We start from the raw sequence: 19,846 nt of genomic DNA, 5'->3' as shown, positions 1-19,846 counted from the left end.
TTTGATTTGCATCGTGCTTCCACAGAATGACCATGAGAAATTACCCCATTTCAACAGTATTATCATTTCTGGTGCAGAACTTTTATGGGTTCAAATTGGTTGCAGCTAAAGGTGATGGTTGGTTTCTTGGTACTTGTTGAGCATCCGATACTCCTTATCCATATATGATTGTATGGTGAATTTCCTTTTTTTCAGGTGTACTTAAAAAATCTTAAGTTTTTGCACTTGATGGGCATTATTTTGACAATTTTCAGTGATTTTTATGATGTATGAATAACTAGAAAAAAAAGGGGGGGGGGCGGTGAAGAGTTTCTGTTATTGATAGTACTGCCTTTGAAGTCTCGCATCCCTTTCAGAGTATCCCACCTTGGTGCCACAAATGTGTGGGTTGCTTTTCCTGTTTGTGTTTAAATGTGTGCCTAGCTTGAAGGACTCTGTAAATTTTGAGTTAGAAAGAAATAAGGTAAATATGAATATACTTTCATCAGAGGGCAAGCACTTGAAGTTGAACTTTCAGGATTTTTTAAGATGGCGTCCAGGAGAAAGAAGCCTCCGGAAAAAATGTAATTTATTACATAAAATTTAGCAAATCTTTATACAAATCTACAATTTCAGATTTTGCACAAATTTTGCATGTATACCAAACAAGACCAACCAGACTTGAACAATAGGCTACATTAAAAGTTCTTCAGAGCTGGGTAAGTACCCAAAATGGACAAAAAAAACCGTCGGACAATAATGGTTTTGTAGCCCCAACAATGACTTTTGGAATGCTTAATTTTGTTACTATGGTTCCCTAACAATGCTTTTCAGGCATGTTTATCCCTTTTCTGCAGTGTAATGCTGCAGTGTATGAAGAAAACCTGGGCAGTGCTGGGTGTTATAGATAGTTTATTATATGCTCACACACAAATCTGTAAATTATTTTTCATGTATTCCATAGTGAAATTTATTGAGTTTTATTGCCAAAAAATATACGAAATATTTGACAATTTCTGTTTAAAATGCTAAGTAGACTATTAGACTTAGAATGTTTGAAAAGAAAAAATGCTTTGGAAATCAATAGTATTCCATGAAAACTATTATTTTCATTAATTAAAACTTTTTTTTTTCCGAGGCTCATAAGGTGTTTTGAAAATTAACAAACTGTTGCTGGTTATCTGATTGCTGATAGCACGCATAATTTTAATTATCTTACCGAATCTGAAAATTAGTTAACCATGCTAAAAATTTTGACAGTGATGGAGGATGAACTCTCTGCCCCAGAGGCTACTACTTGGATAATAGGTAATAGTGCTGGCTCCAATAACAAAGAGGTTCGGAACTATTTTCCAGACACATGGTTATTTGATATTCAAGTGGTGGGGTGAGTACTTCCCTTTTCCCAAGTACAGACATGAATTTTGTCTCTTGATTGTTGTGGTGAAGGAGGTTTCAGAGAATATTCCCCCCCCCCTCCCCCTTCGAAACTCTTCCTGATTTTACCCTTGCCTCTTTTTTTTTTTTGTTTGACTGAATTCCTTTACCCTTGAAACGCGCATCTCTTATCCTCTTGCTTGTTGCTGTGGTGATGGGAGAGAAAGCAGCTTGTGATAAAATATGATGATAAAAGTATTTCTTGGTATTCATTTCCATTCATTCATGTTCATTTTTATGGAGCTTCTTAGGAGTTTTGATATTCTGTTTTCAGTTGAGTGATATTCAAATTTTTCAACTGGATGGTCGCAAGGTGTATACAGTCGAGCCCTCTTGTAACAAAATTGGATACTAAGAAATATCGGCTATAACAAATTATTTTCCATCATAGTGAAGCTGCAGTATTAAAATAATGTTAAAAGAGTTTAGTTTATGCCAGCTTTTCTCAATCTTTGTGAACCCTAGACTCATAAAATGTATGTAAAAGTTCAATGGACCTGACTCCCCTTACTTCAGTCAGATGTTTAACCATGGCTTCCCTGAATATTCTAAGAAGCACTCAACAGGCGCAAATCAATATCAACAGCTTCCCTCTTGCAAAGGTTGGAAATGCCCCTAAAAGTTGTGACACACACACATTGAGAGCCACTGACTTCCGGTATACGGGTCTAATATTTTATTCAAACAAATATGTAAATATTGTTAATATTTATGATGTGTGAATCATTTTTATTTTAATTATAATTAAATTCAAGTCTGTCCGAGGACCATCTGTCTCCTCTTTGCAGACCATATGTTGAGAAACACAGTTTTAAGTAGATTCCACTCGTTAAACTCAAGTATGTATTATAGATTTGCTATAATGAATATCGGATATTGAGCATGTTTTTCACATTCCAGTGTGACTCGTAGTCGTCAATCGTGGCCAAATATGATGCCAAAAAGGAGCAAAAAAAAAAAAAAAACATTTAGCATGGCATGCACGCGCACAAATATGTTATATAAACAACATTCAAATCCAAATACAAATACAAGGCCACAACAGGCAAAATGCCCAACGAGGTGGCAGAGAAAAAGATTCCTATAACAAATATGAAAGTCTAAAATACAGCAAACACAATTAAAACTATATATATATATATATAGGCTTCATGATAACATATTATACAATGCCCATAAAAAATATTTATGGTTGTCTCAGTCTAAGTATGAGTAGAGCTTCTGGATTTGTTTATCGTTATCTTTCAACATGTTTATCGTATTCCTTTTTAAACGTGCCAATTGTGTTAGAATTTACTACTCCCAGGGGCCAGCTATTCAATTTGTTATATAACTACTCTATTAGAGAAAATTCATACTTATATTAATAATTGTATCATAGTATAATTTATAAGTTGCAAAACAATTTTAGTGAAAAAGAATTCGAATGAATTTCGAGGAAAATACAGGAAAAAAACAGGCATATTAAAAAAAACTTAATTAGGGGAAATGCTGGATTCTCCTCTAGGAAAATAAGACCGGCAGCGAAATATTTCGTCAAATGACAAACTACAGATTTTTCAAGTTCGGGAATTGGCACATATGGAACTTGGCTCCAGGGTTTTCCTTTTCCGCTAATCAGGGCCTCATTTTTTTATAGACATTCCTCATATTAATTACAACTGGCATGCTACTACTTATACATAATTTTGTTTCTCTGCATGGGCTATCTATCAATATTCTTTAGAAAAAAGAAATTTATTTGTTCAAGCCTTATTGTCAATGAGGCTTAATCTGCACATAATTGTCAAGACTGCCATTCTAAATTTTTGATGTACATTTCTTGAACAGTAGTTTTTAGTGAGTTTTAATGATTTTTTTGAATGAGGTGTATACGAGAGGGATCCAAGTGTAACAAGGATTATGGGAAAGGAGGTATGTGAACCCCCTATAAATTCACCAAAACTAGGGTGTAATTTTTATGTATGTCAAAGAAATTCAATTTCCAAAATTGAACTGCCTTATACACTGCAATCGTGTCTATGTAAATAAGGCTTATGTGGCTTATCATTCACATTAGTTGTCGAGATAGCATCACTTAGATGTTTTTCTATGTCTTTTTCACTGTTTATTTATCAAATATTTGGTAAAAAAATTTTAGCAGAAAAATTCATTGAAGAAAGGGTTTAAATTCATTGACAGAACCTTCAGGAAACTCAAGTTAGTGCTTTCAATTGGTCGATTTTTGGATAGTAACCGAACATTATCACATAAGAGAAATAGTTAATGTCTCAGTCTATTCTGGTTTGTTGAAAGGCATATATGTTGTGGTTTGTCTTCAAGTGACAAGTTGCCATATTTGGCCGAGAAGACTATATGTAAACCTTTACATTTCTCAAACATTAAACAAACTGTTCCCCCCCCCCCATTATCTTGAAATAGACCTTGATGCAAGACATTATCTTAAAAGTGTCCTATAGAAAACCAACGATGAGAAAAATCCCAGTGGGCTGCAAAAGAATCACAATTACTTATTATAGAAGTAACAGCCTCTCTCTCGTTCCATCAGAACAAAAAACTTATTATTTTTATGCCCCCCCCCCATATGTTAAGAAAAGAAAGATGAATATAACAGAAAATCGTATTAATATGAAAATTCCAGTGCGCCGTAGGCCTATCGTATCAGATGGCCGTAGGCCTACCGCATCAGCTGGCCGTGGTGGTGTTCGGTTGAAAGCCAGGGTTCCTGCTGCTGATAGTGCTCCGGCATCAGGGTCATCTACATCATCTGTGGAGGATGCCATTCGTGCTTATTTCCCAGATACTTGGCTGTTTGAGATGCAGTGTGTTGGGTGAGTGACAGAGACATATTGCACCGTTACATGGAGAGTGGAAAAAATTCAGCTAGTATTTTACTCGCATTAAGGTGATGGTGCATCAATAGTTAGTCTTAGCATAGACTGTTTAGATTTTTTTGGTGATGGCATATATGGTGATGGGCGGTTTCAAATTTTTATACACCCTTGCACATGCACTCTACAGTTTACTTTTCTTAGCGTTTTTGTAAGACCATGGAAATTTGAATTGAACAGCTGCGAAAGGAAACACTATACCACACATTCATACTGTATATCGATACAGTATGAATGGGATATATTTTTTTGGGAATAAAGCTATGTCTCACGACCCAATATTAATCCACGTACTAATGTCAAATTGTGGAACAATATTTTTTGACGTGGAATTTGGATTTATTTTGGATTTAGATTATTGAATTATAGAATGGAACACATTCATTGAATTTATTACATATGGAACATTTATCCCATGGAAATAGATTAGCTCCATGTGGGGCCTTTTATTTTATTACAAGGCGCATTTGGAAAGCAAAGATAAAATGACTATTTTTTATTCAGAACATTTTTGTATCGCAAAACATCTTATACAAATTATTCACTAGTTCCTGCATTATTTTTTTACATAATTGCCATCATTATCCAAATATTTGTTTGGTCTGGGTGCCTCCTCCTAACCAGATCATGGCCTGTTGCTCTGTCTCAATGGAGTTATTTTAGCAGGTGGTCAAAGACCTAGGTCATGCTGGGAAATGTGTATGTATGTGTTGTGAACCTAATAAAACCATTTTTTCTTTGAAGCTTATAATGTGTTTCAAACGTCAGCAGAGAGAGAGAGAGAGAGAGAGAGAGAGATAGATTGTGTGTGTGTGCATACGCTTGTGACCTGATGGTTGGTAGAGCACTTATAATTTTTATTTTCTTACCAAATCAGAAAAGGAGGTTAACCGTACTAATAATTTTGACACAGTCGGAGGAGTGGTCAGTTGACTCCTTGATCTCAGAGGACAAAAGGAGATCTTGGATAGCAGATAATAACAATGAAGTTCTGAACTATTTTCCAGAAACATGGCTATTTGATATTCAAGTGGTGGGGTGAGTAAATTCAATCCACCCAGTTCCCTTCCCAGGTGGAGATGTGAATTTAGTCTTTCGATTGTTATGGTGAAGGAGGTTCCAGAAAATATCCTTCCCTTATTGCTTCAAAACCCTCCCAATGATTTCACCTTGCTTTTTTTTGGCTGAATCCGTTGATACTTGAAACCCACATATGGAGGGTTGAGAATCAGTGATCCAAGTCGCCGGAGTGCAACTTTTCATAATAAAGCGTTATTTCCTGAAAGCCTCCAAAAAATCAGTTTTCCTTGAAATTATTTTTTACTTGTAAGACACTTGAAGTGTGACTCTGTGTGCTTGTAAGACTGAAGTGTCTGAAAAAGTAAAAATGCATTTGAAGGGCTTGTGTTCCAGTTATACCATTTTCCTGAAGATGCCAACCACTAGTTGTGATGAAATGTTGAGGAAAAATGTGTGTAAACAGACGATGATCTTCGAACCCAAATAGTCAATTTTAATCAACTAGTGGCTGCAGAAACCTTGTCAACTATTTCAAAGAAAACTGATTTTTTTGGGAGCTTTCAGGAAAAAAAGCTTTGCCATGAAAAATTGCACTCCAGTGACTTAGACCACTGATTCTAAACCCCTCATATGTCTTACCCTCTTGCTTGTTGCAATGGTAGTGATGGCAGAGGAAAGCAGCTTGTGATAAAATATTATGGCGAAAGTAATTCTTGGTACTCATTTACATTCATTTTTGTAGAGCTTTTTATGTTTTGTTCCAAATTAAGCGATTAAAATTTTTCAACAGGATATTTGTAAGGTTAAGGTTTCTAAAACCTGGAAAGTTAGGTAAATTTTTGAACACTGGAATATTTCTTCAAGAGATTGTAAAAACTGTGATTGAAAAAAAGAAGGTATATTTTATATCTCTCATACATAAGATCCTCTCATCCACTATTTATTTAGTTTCTTTTCCATATTCACTTTCTCTCTTGCCCTCCATTCTTCTATCTTGTATAGCTGTTTTTTCATCCACTCTTGTTTACTTTCTTTCATAAAATTTGGATACCAGATTTTTAAATGTTGGAGTGTGTTGGAAAAGTGAGGTTTATCCAGGATCACTGAATACAAGTAATATAAAATAAGCAAGTTTAAATAAATTAGTTTTTTTTTAATATTTTGAACATACTTTACAGAAATTTGATAAAAATAAAACATTCACACTTTATTTCACAAATTTAGAAATTCTGCTGATATGAGAGACATGCAATAATTAACTTCACTATGCTTGTTTTTTTCATCAATAAGTCCAGGTTTTTGTTTGTCAATCATCAAATGTCATCAACTTTTATCATTTTTTTTAACTTGCAAGGTCAGCAAAATAATTCTCCAAACCAGCCTTTTTACTTGTTGAACTATCATTAGCTATGGAGCAGATCAGTGTTTTTTGGATTTTGTGAAATCTGTCTCATTTGCAAGGTATTCCCTCCATAAATGTTTCACAGGGTTCTTAGTATTTCATCGGTCTTCTGTTTTATTTATAAGTTTTCTTGCCTTGTCCAGTCGACTAAATTTTTTTTTCCATTTTAGAATATTTCACAAATTTTTTGCATGCTGAAAAATTCTAGAGGTACAACTAAGAGGGTAGAAGCACGACTAGAGGTTAGGGTTGCCAAAATGTGCGCTTACCTTGGCTGTCAAAGTATCTTTTTCTGCCCTGTTAATCTAATCCTGCACACGTAGTGGAGAAATAAAAAATACTTTGTAGTTCTATGCATATCTCAGTTTAACTCACAAAATTGTGGTAAAGTTTCTAGTTTAGAAGATATAGTATGCTATGAGAATGAATATGAAATCAAGATTGCGGTGAAGAAAAAACCTTGAACCTCGATCTATCTGAATGAAGTTAATAAAACAGATAGGGACCTTATGTAAGGAGAAATGAGGTTAAAGTCAGCATTTCAATTCAATTATTAGAGTCCAGATATTTAAAAATTGCTCTGAATCTGCAACTCTTATTTTCCAGCATGCTGGCTAATGCGGTAATCAAAAATTGTTCATCTCAAAATTGAACAATTGAATGTACAAGAGTACTGTCATTCATTGTTTTGGATAAAGCAGATAACATTTTCTGTTCTAATCAAATGTAAATTTTGATACAATGTTTTCTTTTTTAATAAATATTATTTTATAACATGCAACTTTTGGGAGGGATAATACTTCTGAAAGAGTAATAAGTCTGAAGTATACAAAATGCTAGACCACTTCATACTTTGGCCAGTGAATTCACAAATTGGTGAGATTTCGGACTGTAGAAATATATATAATTTCACAAATCAGTGAATTCCATTTCATGAATTTCATAGAGAAATTCATTTGGGTTTGTTGCTAAAAGTTACTTTTTACATGAAGAAGACATTTAAGCAGAAGAATTAAGGCTGAACATTTTGACTGTAAAATATCACAAGTTATTGGATAACAGAAATGTTTGGTTTTGAAGAGTTTATCATTTCATTTGATACCTTAGCAGAATAAGAGCTGATGTTAAATTGGAAGAAGCAAATCATGGAAAGTGTGATAATGAGAAGAGAAAATTAACATAAACGAGAAATTAACTTTATGTAAGCAGGGGAAAAAAATTAGATCTTACTGTGCTGTATGAAATTTGAAACAGGATACCAGCCAATATGATGAGTCATATCTTGTGAGAAAGTGGAGAACTTTTGTTTTTCTATCTTGAAAACGCATGAGGATGATTTGTACGTGACACTTCTACATGAAATGCATTTTGTTTAGATTAAAAAAAAAAGGACTTCATTAATCTTAGAGGGAATCATAGCAGCCTACAACTGTTAAGCTTATTTTAGAAAATAGTTGGAATAGTTTGCATTTCAGGTTCCCCAACTCCCAAATCAAGCCATATTGTCAACAAGGCTTAATCTACAAATAACAGTGAAGACTATCATTCTAATGTTTTAAAATAAATTTCTCAAACAGTAGTTTTTAGTAAGGTTAAATGGTTTTTGAATGAGGTGTGTATACGAGAGAGGGGATCCAAAGTAACGAAATTTCTCTAGAACGGAAGAGGGTCCATTACACTTTTCAATTTGTTTCTATTTTGTGCATCATGTATTGTCCTGCTTACATGAGAAATGAAAATAAAAAACCTAGTATTTTGCAAACAAGGTGGATTCGTACTTAAAACCTGTTTACACAACACTAAAATGTCTGACAGTTTCTCCTTTATTTTCAGTGCAAAGTAAAGAAGGTTTGTGAACTCCCTATAACTCACCGTATTGAGTGTAACTTTTATGTGTATGTCAAGCCAGTTGAATTGCCTCAATTGGACCACCTTTTACACTTCAATCTTATACATGGAAACTGGACTTATGTGACTGTCTTTTGCATCAGTTAGCAAAGTATCATCCCTTAGAAAAAAGTTATAAAGTCAGCGCGATTCTTCTTTTTTATTTGTCTTTCTCATTGCTTTAGCATTATGCTTAGCATTGCATTATTTGGCAAAAAAATTCAGCAGAAAAATTTATTGAAGACGGTTTAAATTCATTGACCGGAGCTTTAGGAAACTACAGTTAGTCCTTTGAATTGGTGTATTGTTTGACAATAACGAAGCATTATCACATGAAAAAAATAGTTAATGCCTTCATCTATTCTGTTTGTTGAAAGACACCTATGTTGTGGTTTGTCTTCAAGTGACAAGTTTCCATATTTTACCTCATAGTGATACTTCGGCTAACAAAGATTATTTGTTCTGGAATCACGTTCATTAGCCGAAACATGATTTTTCGTAGGTTTCTATGGAAAATTGTTTGATTTGTTGCTGCTTTAGCCCAAAATTAAGATAAGTCTTTTTTTTGAAGCGCCAAGAAATGCTATAAAAGAGATAAAAACTGATTTTAGGCTTAACTGAATTAATGGCTGAACAGCTTCAAAATTGTATAAATGAGAATCTACAGGAAGATAAAGAGATGCTGTGAAGATCTTTTTATTTTACACTATGTTCACAATCATACAATTAACTTTATTAGACTAAAGCTGGTGTTGACACAACCCAATCGGGTTCATAGGTGTCCCCCATCCATTTGTGATTTGGTGTGTCATTTATTTCTGGGTCTCATACACGTAGATAGAAAAGAAAAGATCAGCACCTACAATAGCCAGAATGTTCAACTTGATGCTAAGTGTCTAACACTGATAAAATGTGTACTCTGTAAATATAAAAATAATAATAAATAAGATTGAGGCAGATATTTTTTGTACCGGGGGGGGGGGGTAACGTTACTATGTACTATAACTATGGATATATGTTACTTCTCTCTTCTTTTTTCATACATGAAATGGTTGAAGGAATTTTAGAAAGAGAACTGTAGGTACATTTGGAAAAAGATTCCAAGGTGGGCATAAGTTAATTGGGCTCCTGTAACAGTAATTCTGATTATATTTCTATGTTAACTAAAATTTTTGTTAGCCAAATCTGTATTCATTAGCTGAGGCGTTCATTAGTTAAGGTATTGAACGAACTGTCCCTCTCTCTGCTATCTTGTAATAGACCTTGATGCCAAACATGTTCTTAAAAGTGTCCTATTGAAAACTGTCGATAAAAACCATCCTAGTAGGCTGCAAAAGAATCACAATGACTTATTATAGAAGTAACAACCCCTCGTTCCATCAGAAAAAAATTTATTATGCTTCCCCCCTCTCATATGTAAAGAAAAAAAAGATGAATATAACAGAAAATTGTGTTAATGCAAAAATTCCAGTGTGGCAGGTGCCTTTTGCATCAGCTGCCGGTGGTGGTGGTATTCAATTCAACTTAGCAGCAAGGGGTCCTGCTGCTGATGCTCCTGTCCCAGAGTCATCTACATCATCTGTGGAGAATGTCATTCGTGCTTATTTCCCAGATACTTGGCTGTTTGAGATGCAGTGTGTTGGGTGAGTGACAGACGTGTATTGCACTGTTAGAGAGAGGAAAAATATTAAAAACTAGCATTCTATTTGCATTAAGGTGATGGTGAATCTGTAGTTAGTTATAGCATAGATTTCATAGATTTTTTTGGTGATGGTGTATGTGGTGGTGGGCCATTTGAAATTTGTATATACCCTTGCACATGCACTCTATAGTGTTTACTTTTCTCAGTGTTTTGTCCAACAATGGAAATAAATTTGATGAAAAAGAAAACACTATACCACTCACTCATATTATATACCTTTTTTGGGAATAAAGCTGTGTCTCACGATCCAATACTAATCCAGTGCTAAACTAATGTCAGATTGTGGGACAATATTTTTTGATGTGCTTATGGAAAATAGATTAGTTCCATGTGGGGCTTTATAAAATTTTAGACCTTTTAATAAATTTTATCTTATTAAAAGGTGCATTCAGAAAGTAAAGATAAAATGGCTAGATTTTATGTCACAAAATGTCTTCTACAAATTATTCACTTGTTCCTGCATTATTTTTCCACATAATTGCCACCATTATCTCAATATTTGTTTGGTCTGGGTACCTCCTCCGAACCAGATCATGACCCACCGCTTTATCTCAATGAAGGGATTTTAGCAGGTGAGAGAGAGAGAGAGAGAGATCGAAGACCTGGCCCATGATGGGAAATGTGTATGTATGTGTTTTGAACCTAACGTGAAGCTTGTTTCTATGAAATGCTTGTTATAGTGCTGCCAACTGCCATTACTTTTTCAAACTATGAATGAAGTGTAATGATTGAATAATTGTCGTTGTATATAGGCCTGTTGCTCTTTGTAACAACAGAGACTTTTAACTTTTTAACGTCTTGGTGACTAAGATTTTTTAACTTTTACAGTTAAAAAGTTTTAACATATAGACTTTTTTGGTCTGTGTACCAGTGCTTGTACCCCAGTATCATATAAATCTGCCGCAGCTACCACCAGATGCATATTGTAACTTTATATATGTTTTTATAGTGGGTTGCTGTATTTTGGGTGTATATGATATCCACATTTTTTTATGGACATCTTTTTTCAGTCACCTCGTTGGGCTATTTGCCTGTTGAGGTGTTTGTGTATTTGTACCTCCATGGAAACGTTTTTCCCTCAAGATGTTTCTTCAGTTAAAGATACAAATTGAAGCCACTGAACACAAAGTCTAGATGGTATGGTGGATGGTCGAAAGTCATCCCTTGAATTGTTTTGAGAAGTGTATTTGTGGCATTCGCTACTACTACTTGACTATACATGAGTTTCTGATGGATCAGTACATGCAGGAAATACCAAGCTGTACAACAATTACTGTATGTTGAACAGAGTATGATCAGACTTATGCTGATTTCATGTTATATTGGTGCTGTCATCTGCCTTCCATATTTTGAAGTGAAATTAGCTTATGTCTGAATTTTTTATGGTGTTGAGAAACCAGCTTGCATTCATACCTCAAAGTTGGAAAACTAAAAACCAACTTCAGCTGACCACCACTAGGCTGCTAATAGGGTTTGAACCAGGATCTTTACAATGAAGAGGTACAGTACAATACCCATACAACCGCCTAGCATCTGCCCTCATAAATACTGTTTACTATTGAATTTTCTTCGGTGATGAACTGATTTAATTATTTTTCATATCTTAACATTTTATTCTATCCTGATGCAAAGCCTTCCAATGAGAAAAAAAATTCACCCAATTCTAAAAATTTGTGTTTTTCGCAATGTTCTGATGTAATAGAAATTCATGTTTCTAATTATTTAGTTATGTATGAAAAGGATGCGAAAATGTTCCTAAGTACGCCCGCCACTATGAATATTGGGTCACTGGACTCGTCACAAGATGAATCAAATGCTAAGGAAATCCGTACATATTTTCCAGATACATGGTTATTCGATAACTTGATGGTTGGGTGAGTTGGACTAATGCCGGGACTGTTTTTCCCACTTTTGCGAAATGGCCTTTACTTTGTCCTTTGTTTTGGTGGCAGTTGACGGGGTACCCCACTTTTTTTCATCCTGGCAGAGTGATCCATCTTCTCATTAATAGATGTCAAGAGCTTGGTGATAATTACAACACTGCCTATATCTGCGGGGAAGCAATACATCAGCAAACTTTCATGACAATATCACTCCCCCCCATGGGCGGAGATACGGGTATGCCCCCCCCCCAGCATCAAAGATGGAGTCAACTGATGTAATGTATATATGAATTGATATCATCATCATCATCCCCCCCAGCAATAATGACTTTGCCCCCCCCCAGACTTCCAAGTCAATCTCCGCCTATGCTCCCCCCCCACCTATGCCAGAAGCACGAATGTGCAAATTTTTCTTTTATTTGCATCAGCTTCTCGGATGCGCTACTTTGGTATCTAAGTTTTGCCTGAAACTCTAATGTGTATCCCTATTGAAACGCATTTGAAAGCATTTTAGGAAAATAATTTCCATAGAATGAAAGGGTTGAGTGAACATTCAAAAGTAATTTTCCTCATTTTTTTTCCCCAAGGACATTGCACATTTGTGCTTCTGGCATGGGGGGGGGGGGATATGATGGAGCTGTGGTCTGCCCATAAAGAATGTACGGTTTGATGTTAAATATGAAGCATCACACATTGATCTGCCCCTCCTACTCTGTTGAGAACTGACACTATAACGAAACGGATGCGCCGTAAAGGCCAGTGTTGTGAAGCATCCAGATGTCTGCAAATATGTTTTGTGTGTAACTATTTATTGTTTTGACTTACAATGAAGCTCTGGAAGGGGCGGGAGAATTCGGTCGTGGGGAGTGATGTGGGTTTTTGGGTGGTCGGGTGGTTGGGGCTGAGGATGTTTAGTTCGGGTTGGGGGCGCAAACGTCCCGGTGGTGCCGGGCGGAGATACAGGGCTATTGTTGGGTTGGGAATGTGAGGGAGGCAGGGTGACGAGAGAGTTGGTGAGGGGCGCCCCGGGGGAGGGGGTTGGATTTTCTTGGGGTGGCTTCGCTTGGCTGAAACACCAGTAGGTTTTTCTGGTGCATCCGCGATCTTATGACCACTGTGCTTAAATTGCAATAGCGATAGAGCTTGGACGTGCTCGGTTCATTCTGTATTCTGCCCCTCCTACTTAAAGCAAAATGAACTCACAAAAACATACTTAACATAATGACATTATTAAAAATGAGAGATTACAAAATATGATAGTAAAATTGTTGAAATAGAAATCAGAACATGCATTCATGATACTCATCATTCATGATACATGCAAATGAGCTCAAAATTATAATTTCTGTGCTTGATAGTGAATCTAAAGTTAATGATTGCAAATGCTCATATATGCTGGTTTCTGTATGAAGTGCAAGTCAAAATGTGAATTATTAAAAAAAATTCTTTGAAAATGAATAGTATCATGTGAAAACTCTTATATTCATAATCTAAAACCGTTTTTTCTGAAGCTCATAATGTGTTTAAACATTAGCAGATTACTGGTGACTTGATGGCTGGTAGCACATATAATTTTGATTGTCTTCACAAATTTGGAAATGAGTTAACCATGCTAAAAAATTTAACAGACGTCAGCTGAAATCGCTCCAAATGTTAGATCTTGGATAACGGATAATAACAACAATGAGAAGCACAGAACTATTTTCCTGAAACTGATTATTTGATATTGAAGTGGTGGTGGGTTGAATAAATTTGATCCACCCAGTTCCCTTCCCAAGTGCAGATGTGATTGTTATGGTGAAGGCAGGGCCGTCATTTCAACTTTTTCGGGGGGGGGGGGGCAAAGCACATGTACTCGCAATGTATGTATATATATTATATATATACCATTTTAAATGTATTTTCGAAAGCCAGGAGGGGCCCCCACCCCTAAATGACGGGCCTGGGTGAAGGAAGGTTTTTGAGAATACCCCTCCCCCCCTTAAATACTCCCCCAATGATTTCACTCTACTTTTTTCTTTGTTTGGCTTAATTCCTTGACCCTTGAAACCCCTTTGTCCTTATCTTTACCCCTTATCCTTTTTGCTTCTTGCGGTGATGGTGATGGCAGAGGAAGGCAGCTTGTGATAAAATATAGTGATAAAAAAAAAAGTAATTCTTGGTACTTATTTCCATTCTTTCATGTTCATTTTCATGGACCTTTTTATGAGTTTTGATATTTTGTTTCCAATTAAGTGATATATATTAAAATTTTTCAACAGGATATTTGCAAAGTATTATAAAAATATTATGTACATACAAAGTATGAAGTATACAGAATGCTAGACCACTTCATGCTTTCGCCAGTGAATTCACAAGTTGACGAAATTTTGTGACATATTGGCAAATTTGAGATTTTGGATTGCTGTAACACATATAATTTCATGAATCAGTGAATTGCATTTCATGAATTTCATAGGGAAATTCATTCTGTTTTGTTGCTAAAAGCTATTTTTCATATGAAGGACACATTCAAGTAGAAGAATTAAGGCTGAAATATCACAAGTCATTGGATAACAGAAATGTTTGGTTTTGAAGAGTTTATCATTTCATTTGATACCTTAGCAGAACAAGCTGATGTTAAATTGGAAGAAGCCAATCATGGAAAGTGTGATAATGAGAAGAGAAAATTAACATAAACGAGAAATTAACTTGTTGTAAGCAGGGAAAAAAATTCGATCTTACTGTGCTGGATGAAATTTGAAAGAGTATACAAGCCAATATGGTGAGTCACATCTTGTGAGAAAGTGAAGAACTTTTGTTTTTCTACCTTAAAAACACCTGAGGATGATTTCTATGTGTGACACAGTATGCGTTTTGTCTAGATTCAAAGAAAAGGACTTAAAGTGATCATAAGTCATCTTAAAGTGATTTATAGCAGCCTACAACTGTTAAAATTATTTTAGAAAATAGTTGGAATTAATTTTTTCCCTCTTTTTTGATCAGGGCTTCACTTTTCTGTATTCATTACAACCGGTGTTCCACAGCTTATACATATTTTTATCTTTTTCTGCATGGGTTATCTATGAGTGTTGAAGAATTGATTTTGGAAAAGAAATTTATTTGTTCAAGCTAGTTTTAATGATTAATTAGCTAAATTTATTTTCAATGAGGGTCAATTTGCCAATCTGCAAATAATTGACAAGTATCTAATGATACCATGACAAATTTCTCTGCTTAAAAGAAATTTAGGTAATGTATCAATATTGATTTAGAAAAAAATTATTTTTTCAAGGCTTATTGTCAATAGAAGAAAACATATTCTTATGTTTCTCTCTATGCATAGGTCAGCAGTTCTCAACTTGTGCTCCATGTAGCCTCAGGGGCTCCATGGTCTCTCAAGAAAAATTTAAAAATTTGAAGAAAAAAAAATCAATTATTTGATTTTTAATTATAAGATCAAATATTTTTTAACGATAAAAATAAATCTGTTACTTTGGGCATAAATAAAAAGTAGACCTACGTGGCTTCACGATAGAAGTTACTGACCATGAAAGACTTTGTGAGTCTAAAAAGATTGAAAACTGCTACCGTAGGTTATCTGTTGATTTGTGAAAAATAAAATTAATTTTTCAAGCTTTATTGTCAATAAGGCTTAATCTACAAATAACTATTAGGACTATTGTGATTTAAAAAAAAGTTTGTCAAACAATAGTTTTTAGTAATCTTTTAATTAGGTGTATATGAGAGGGGATCCAAAAGTAACATAATTTCTCTGGAATGGATGATAGGACATTACGTCAATTTGTTTCTATTCGGTGCACGTATTGCCCCATTTACATAGGAAATGAAAAAACCTGTTATTTTGCTGGCAAGAGGTATTCTCGCTAAAAACCTGTTCGTACCGCCTCAAAATGATTGACAGTTTTCTCCATTTGCTTATTCAAATGATTGTGGGAAAGGAGGTATGAACCCCTATATAAACTAAGAAATCAAGTGAGTTTGATTTCCGGAACTAAACTGCCTTTTACACCACAATGTTTTCTGTGTAAAAAGGGGTTATGTGACTTTCCTTCACATCAGTTAACCAAGCATGTGTGCCCTAGAGAAGAGCTATAAAGTCAGTGTGATTGTTTTTTCTTTGTCTTTATTATTTTTTTAGTCAATATTTAGTGAAAAATTCCAGCAGAAAAATTCATTGGAAAGGGAGGGGGGAAGTTTAATTGACAGGAGCTTCAGGAAACTCCAATAAGCGCTTTTGATAGGTGGATTGTTTGTCAAACAAATGTTTTTGCCAATCATTATCGCAAAAAAAGCTAATAACTCCATCTATTCTGTTTGTTGAAAGACACCTATGTTGTAGTTTGTTTTTGAGTTACAAATTGACATATTTGGCCAAGAAGACTATATGTAAACCCTCACATGTCTCAAAGATTCTTCTTTAAATTGTTCCTCTCTCCCCTATCATGTAATATATATAGGCCTTGATGCCATACATGTTCTTAAAAATATCCTATTGAAAACCCTTGTCTTTTTCATTGTTTTAATCAATTTTTGGCAAAAAATTCATTGCGAAAGGTTTAAACCTTTTCAGCGGCAGAGTTGAAGTCACTTTACTTTCTGTAAAATGACACATTTTTTTAAGTAGGCTTTCTTCCGATTTTCAGCGGGTGCAAAGTAAAGAGTATAGGGAAAAGTGTTCCATCATTAGAATATATCTGAGGCTTTTCAATGCTGAAATAAGAGGCTTTGAGAGGCGAGCTATCTTGTCAATGCTGCTGAGAGGGTTAAATTCATTGATAGGAGCTCCAGAAAACTCCAGTTAGTGCTTTGAATTGGTTGATTGATGCAATAATGTTTAGTTATTGCATCAAAAAAATTGTTTTCATACATTCTGTTTGTTGCAGTGCTCACAGATTGAGATTAATTAGTCTTCCATTGATGTCTCACAATTTTTGACAAAGAAAACCATTTGAAAGCCTTTACATGGTTCAGTGATTTTCCTCTTTAAACTGTTTATTTCTGTCTTATCGTGAAATATGCATTGCTGCCACACATGTTCTTCAAAGTCTTCTATTGGAAATTAAGGATGCTTTTTGATTCCAGTAGGTCGCAAAAAATAAAAAACCACACTGACATATGACATATATAGGCCTTGATGCTCTCACCCCCCTACCCCAGAAAAAAAATCTGTTTACTTTTTACTCCCCTCTCACATGTGAAGAAAACAAAGATGAATATGATAGATACTTATATTGATATGAAAGGTCCAGTTTTTGCTGATCCTGCATTTATTCGTCGTGGTGGTGTTCAATTCAAATCAGTAGCAATGGATGCTGATTTTGCTGCTGCTGGTGCTTCAGCCCCAGAGTCATCATCTGTGGAGAATGTCATTCGTGCTTATTTCCCAGATACTTGGCTGTTCGAGATGCAGTGTGTTGGGTGAGTGATAGACGCACATTGCACCATTATATGGAGAGAGAAAAAAAGGGAACTAGTATTTCTCTCTCCCACACTCGCATTAAGGTGATGGTGCATCAGTAGTTAGTTATGGCATAGACTGTATAGATTTTTTTGGTGATGGCATATGTGGTGGTGGATTGTTCAAAATTATTATACGAGGATGTATAATAATTTTATTATACATCCACTGTAGAATGCACATGCACTCTACAGTGATTTTTTTTTTCAGTGTTTTTGTAAACAATGGAAATTCAACTCGGTGTTGAACTGTAACAAAAGAATCCACACAATGCATATACTTATATAAAATTGATTTTGTGTGTGTGTGTGTGCAATTCTCCCAGTAACGAGGCTTTTTGAATAGACGTCAATCATCATCAGCATCACCTTGAGGGTCAGGCAAAGGACAATCTCCATAAAAATCAGTGTTAAAATTGCCGATTTTACTGTAGAAATGCGGAAATTTAGAGGGATTTTCCACCACATCAATAATTTTAAAAATTGCATTGAATTCTTGATTTTTGAAATATTAAGTTCGCTTAGAGATACGAAGCCCAGAAAATTAAATATGAAGTAATTAGCCGGACCTACTTTTGAGTTGGATATTCACGCAATAACATTGATTTCAACTTTTTATTTACATTTTCTCAAGCTCGAAAATGAAAATGTGTCTGTATTTTCTTTTAATATTCAACTGCATAAATTCATATAGTTTAGGATTTTTTAAAATTAATTATGGGCCCCTAAAGTACATCGAAGCAATTCCACAACTTTAATTAAGTATTTTTTGAAGCAGAAACAGGCAGATGATAACTTGAAGTTCAAGGGGGGGGGGGGGAGAATCGAAATACCTTGTGCCCCTTTAAAAATGGGGAAAAATACAGGGTGTTTCAAAAAGAATCGCCCGATTTGAAATGCGTATATTATGAAAAATATTGAACGTAGACACTTGAGATTAATTTTATATTACATGGCTATCATAAAGCTTTTTTTTTACAAACCAAATTAAATGGATGCATGGGATGCATGGCATATGTCTATATGGTAGTCAAATTCATTCCAAACTTTTGCGAGCATGTTTGCATCCACTGCTTCCACGGCTACTGTTATTCATATCTTCAGTTTGGCTAATATAGCTGGAAGGGGAGGCACATAAACCTAGTCTTTTATAAACTCCCACAAGAAGAAATCTCACACTGTGAGGACCAGCGATCTTTAAGGCCATTGATGTTTAACTGAATCGTCAGGTCCTGTACAGCCGATCCATCATTCAGGAATGCGATTGTTCAAAAATTCTCAAATGTCCAAGCTCCAGTGTAGTGCCCTGTAGTACTAGAAAATGAAGACATCCAAATCGGTTTCTAACTGTGGGAAAAGCTAATCTTGACAAACACTGAAGTGGTGGCCAAAGGAAGAGCATTACTGCTACCTGTTGGCAAATGTGTGAAACTTGAGATTTCCCTCTTTCTACCTATACATTATTCGATCAAAACAGATTAAAAGCTGAATAGTTATGATTTTTTTAGAAACACCCTGTATATTCATTTCTACGTTTCTTTAAGTCTAGATTTGCTTCTTTCATGAGTCGCGCAGGAAAGCGCTACATTGGTTAGCTTTGACACAGTTTGTATGTCCCTCAAAGAAAGAGGGATATATAACATGATCCAAAAAGATCATTGAAGAAAATCTGAGCAGCGCCGGGTATTATAGCTAGTAGTATATATTCATATTGTATATTAATGTATTTTTGGGAATGAAGTGGTGCCTCGCAAATAGAAACTTATTTGTTGTCAAACTAATGTTGAATTTCAAGACAATATTTTCGTACGAGTATGTGAAAAATTATTTTATTTCTTTTATTTGTTTATTTTTTTTATTATTTCTTTTATTTGTTTATTTTTTTTATTATTTCTTTTATTTGTTTATTTTTTTTATTATTTCTTTTATTTGTTTATTTTTTTTATTATTTCTTTTATTTTATTTTTTAGTTATTTTTATTTCTCAAGGGGTAAATGAGAAAGTATACCACATTATCTATTTCAGTTTATTTATATTTACCATATCGTATCAATGCATTTTAAATTACAAAATGCACTACTGTGTATATACACAGTAGTGTATTTGTGTACTATATATCAAGACTTAGATGTTGGAAATGATTTTTTTTCATTCCCTACCTCTTGTCATTCATTTCTTCTTTGCT

General features: G+C 34.8%; 1 protein-coding gene across 12 annotated transcripts in view; it reads left to right on the top strand.

The window, feature by feature from the left end:
- The window catches only part of LOC149088669 (ovostatin-like), a 106,731-nt gene that overhangs the window by 51,792 nt on the left and 35,093 nt on the right, over positions 1-19,846 (top strand). For 2 of the 12 annotated variants that reach the window (XM_089248716.1, XM_089248722.1), the window contains exon 19: positions 17,448-17,622. The exons of 3 other annotated variants lie outside the window; for them this stretch is intronic. In XM_089248716.1, the coding sequence (XP_089104842.1) occupies positions 17,448-17,622 (175 nt within the window). Of the gene's footprint in view, positions 1-1,239; positions 1,367-4,057; positions 4,248-10,087; positions 10,260-12,044; positions 12,193-17,447; positions 17,623-19,846 lie in introns of all 12 variants that reach the window. 7 more of the 12 variants (XM_089248729.1, XM_089248739.1, XM_089248700.1 and 4 more) reach the window with 4 other exon arrangements.

The sequence above is a fragment of the Pholcus phalangioides genome, unplaced genomic scaffold, assembly GCF_987345545.1.
Source record: "Pholcus phalangioides strain wild (caught in Gottingen) unplaced genomic scaffold, Ppha-v1.0 ptg000003l_1, whole genome shotgun sequence".
Classification (NCBI taxonomy): Eukaryota; Metazoa; Arthropoda; class Arachnida; order Araneae; family Pholcidae; genus Pholcus; species Pholcus phalangioides.
This window is presented reverse-complemented; position numbering and strand designations above follow the sequence as displayed.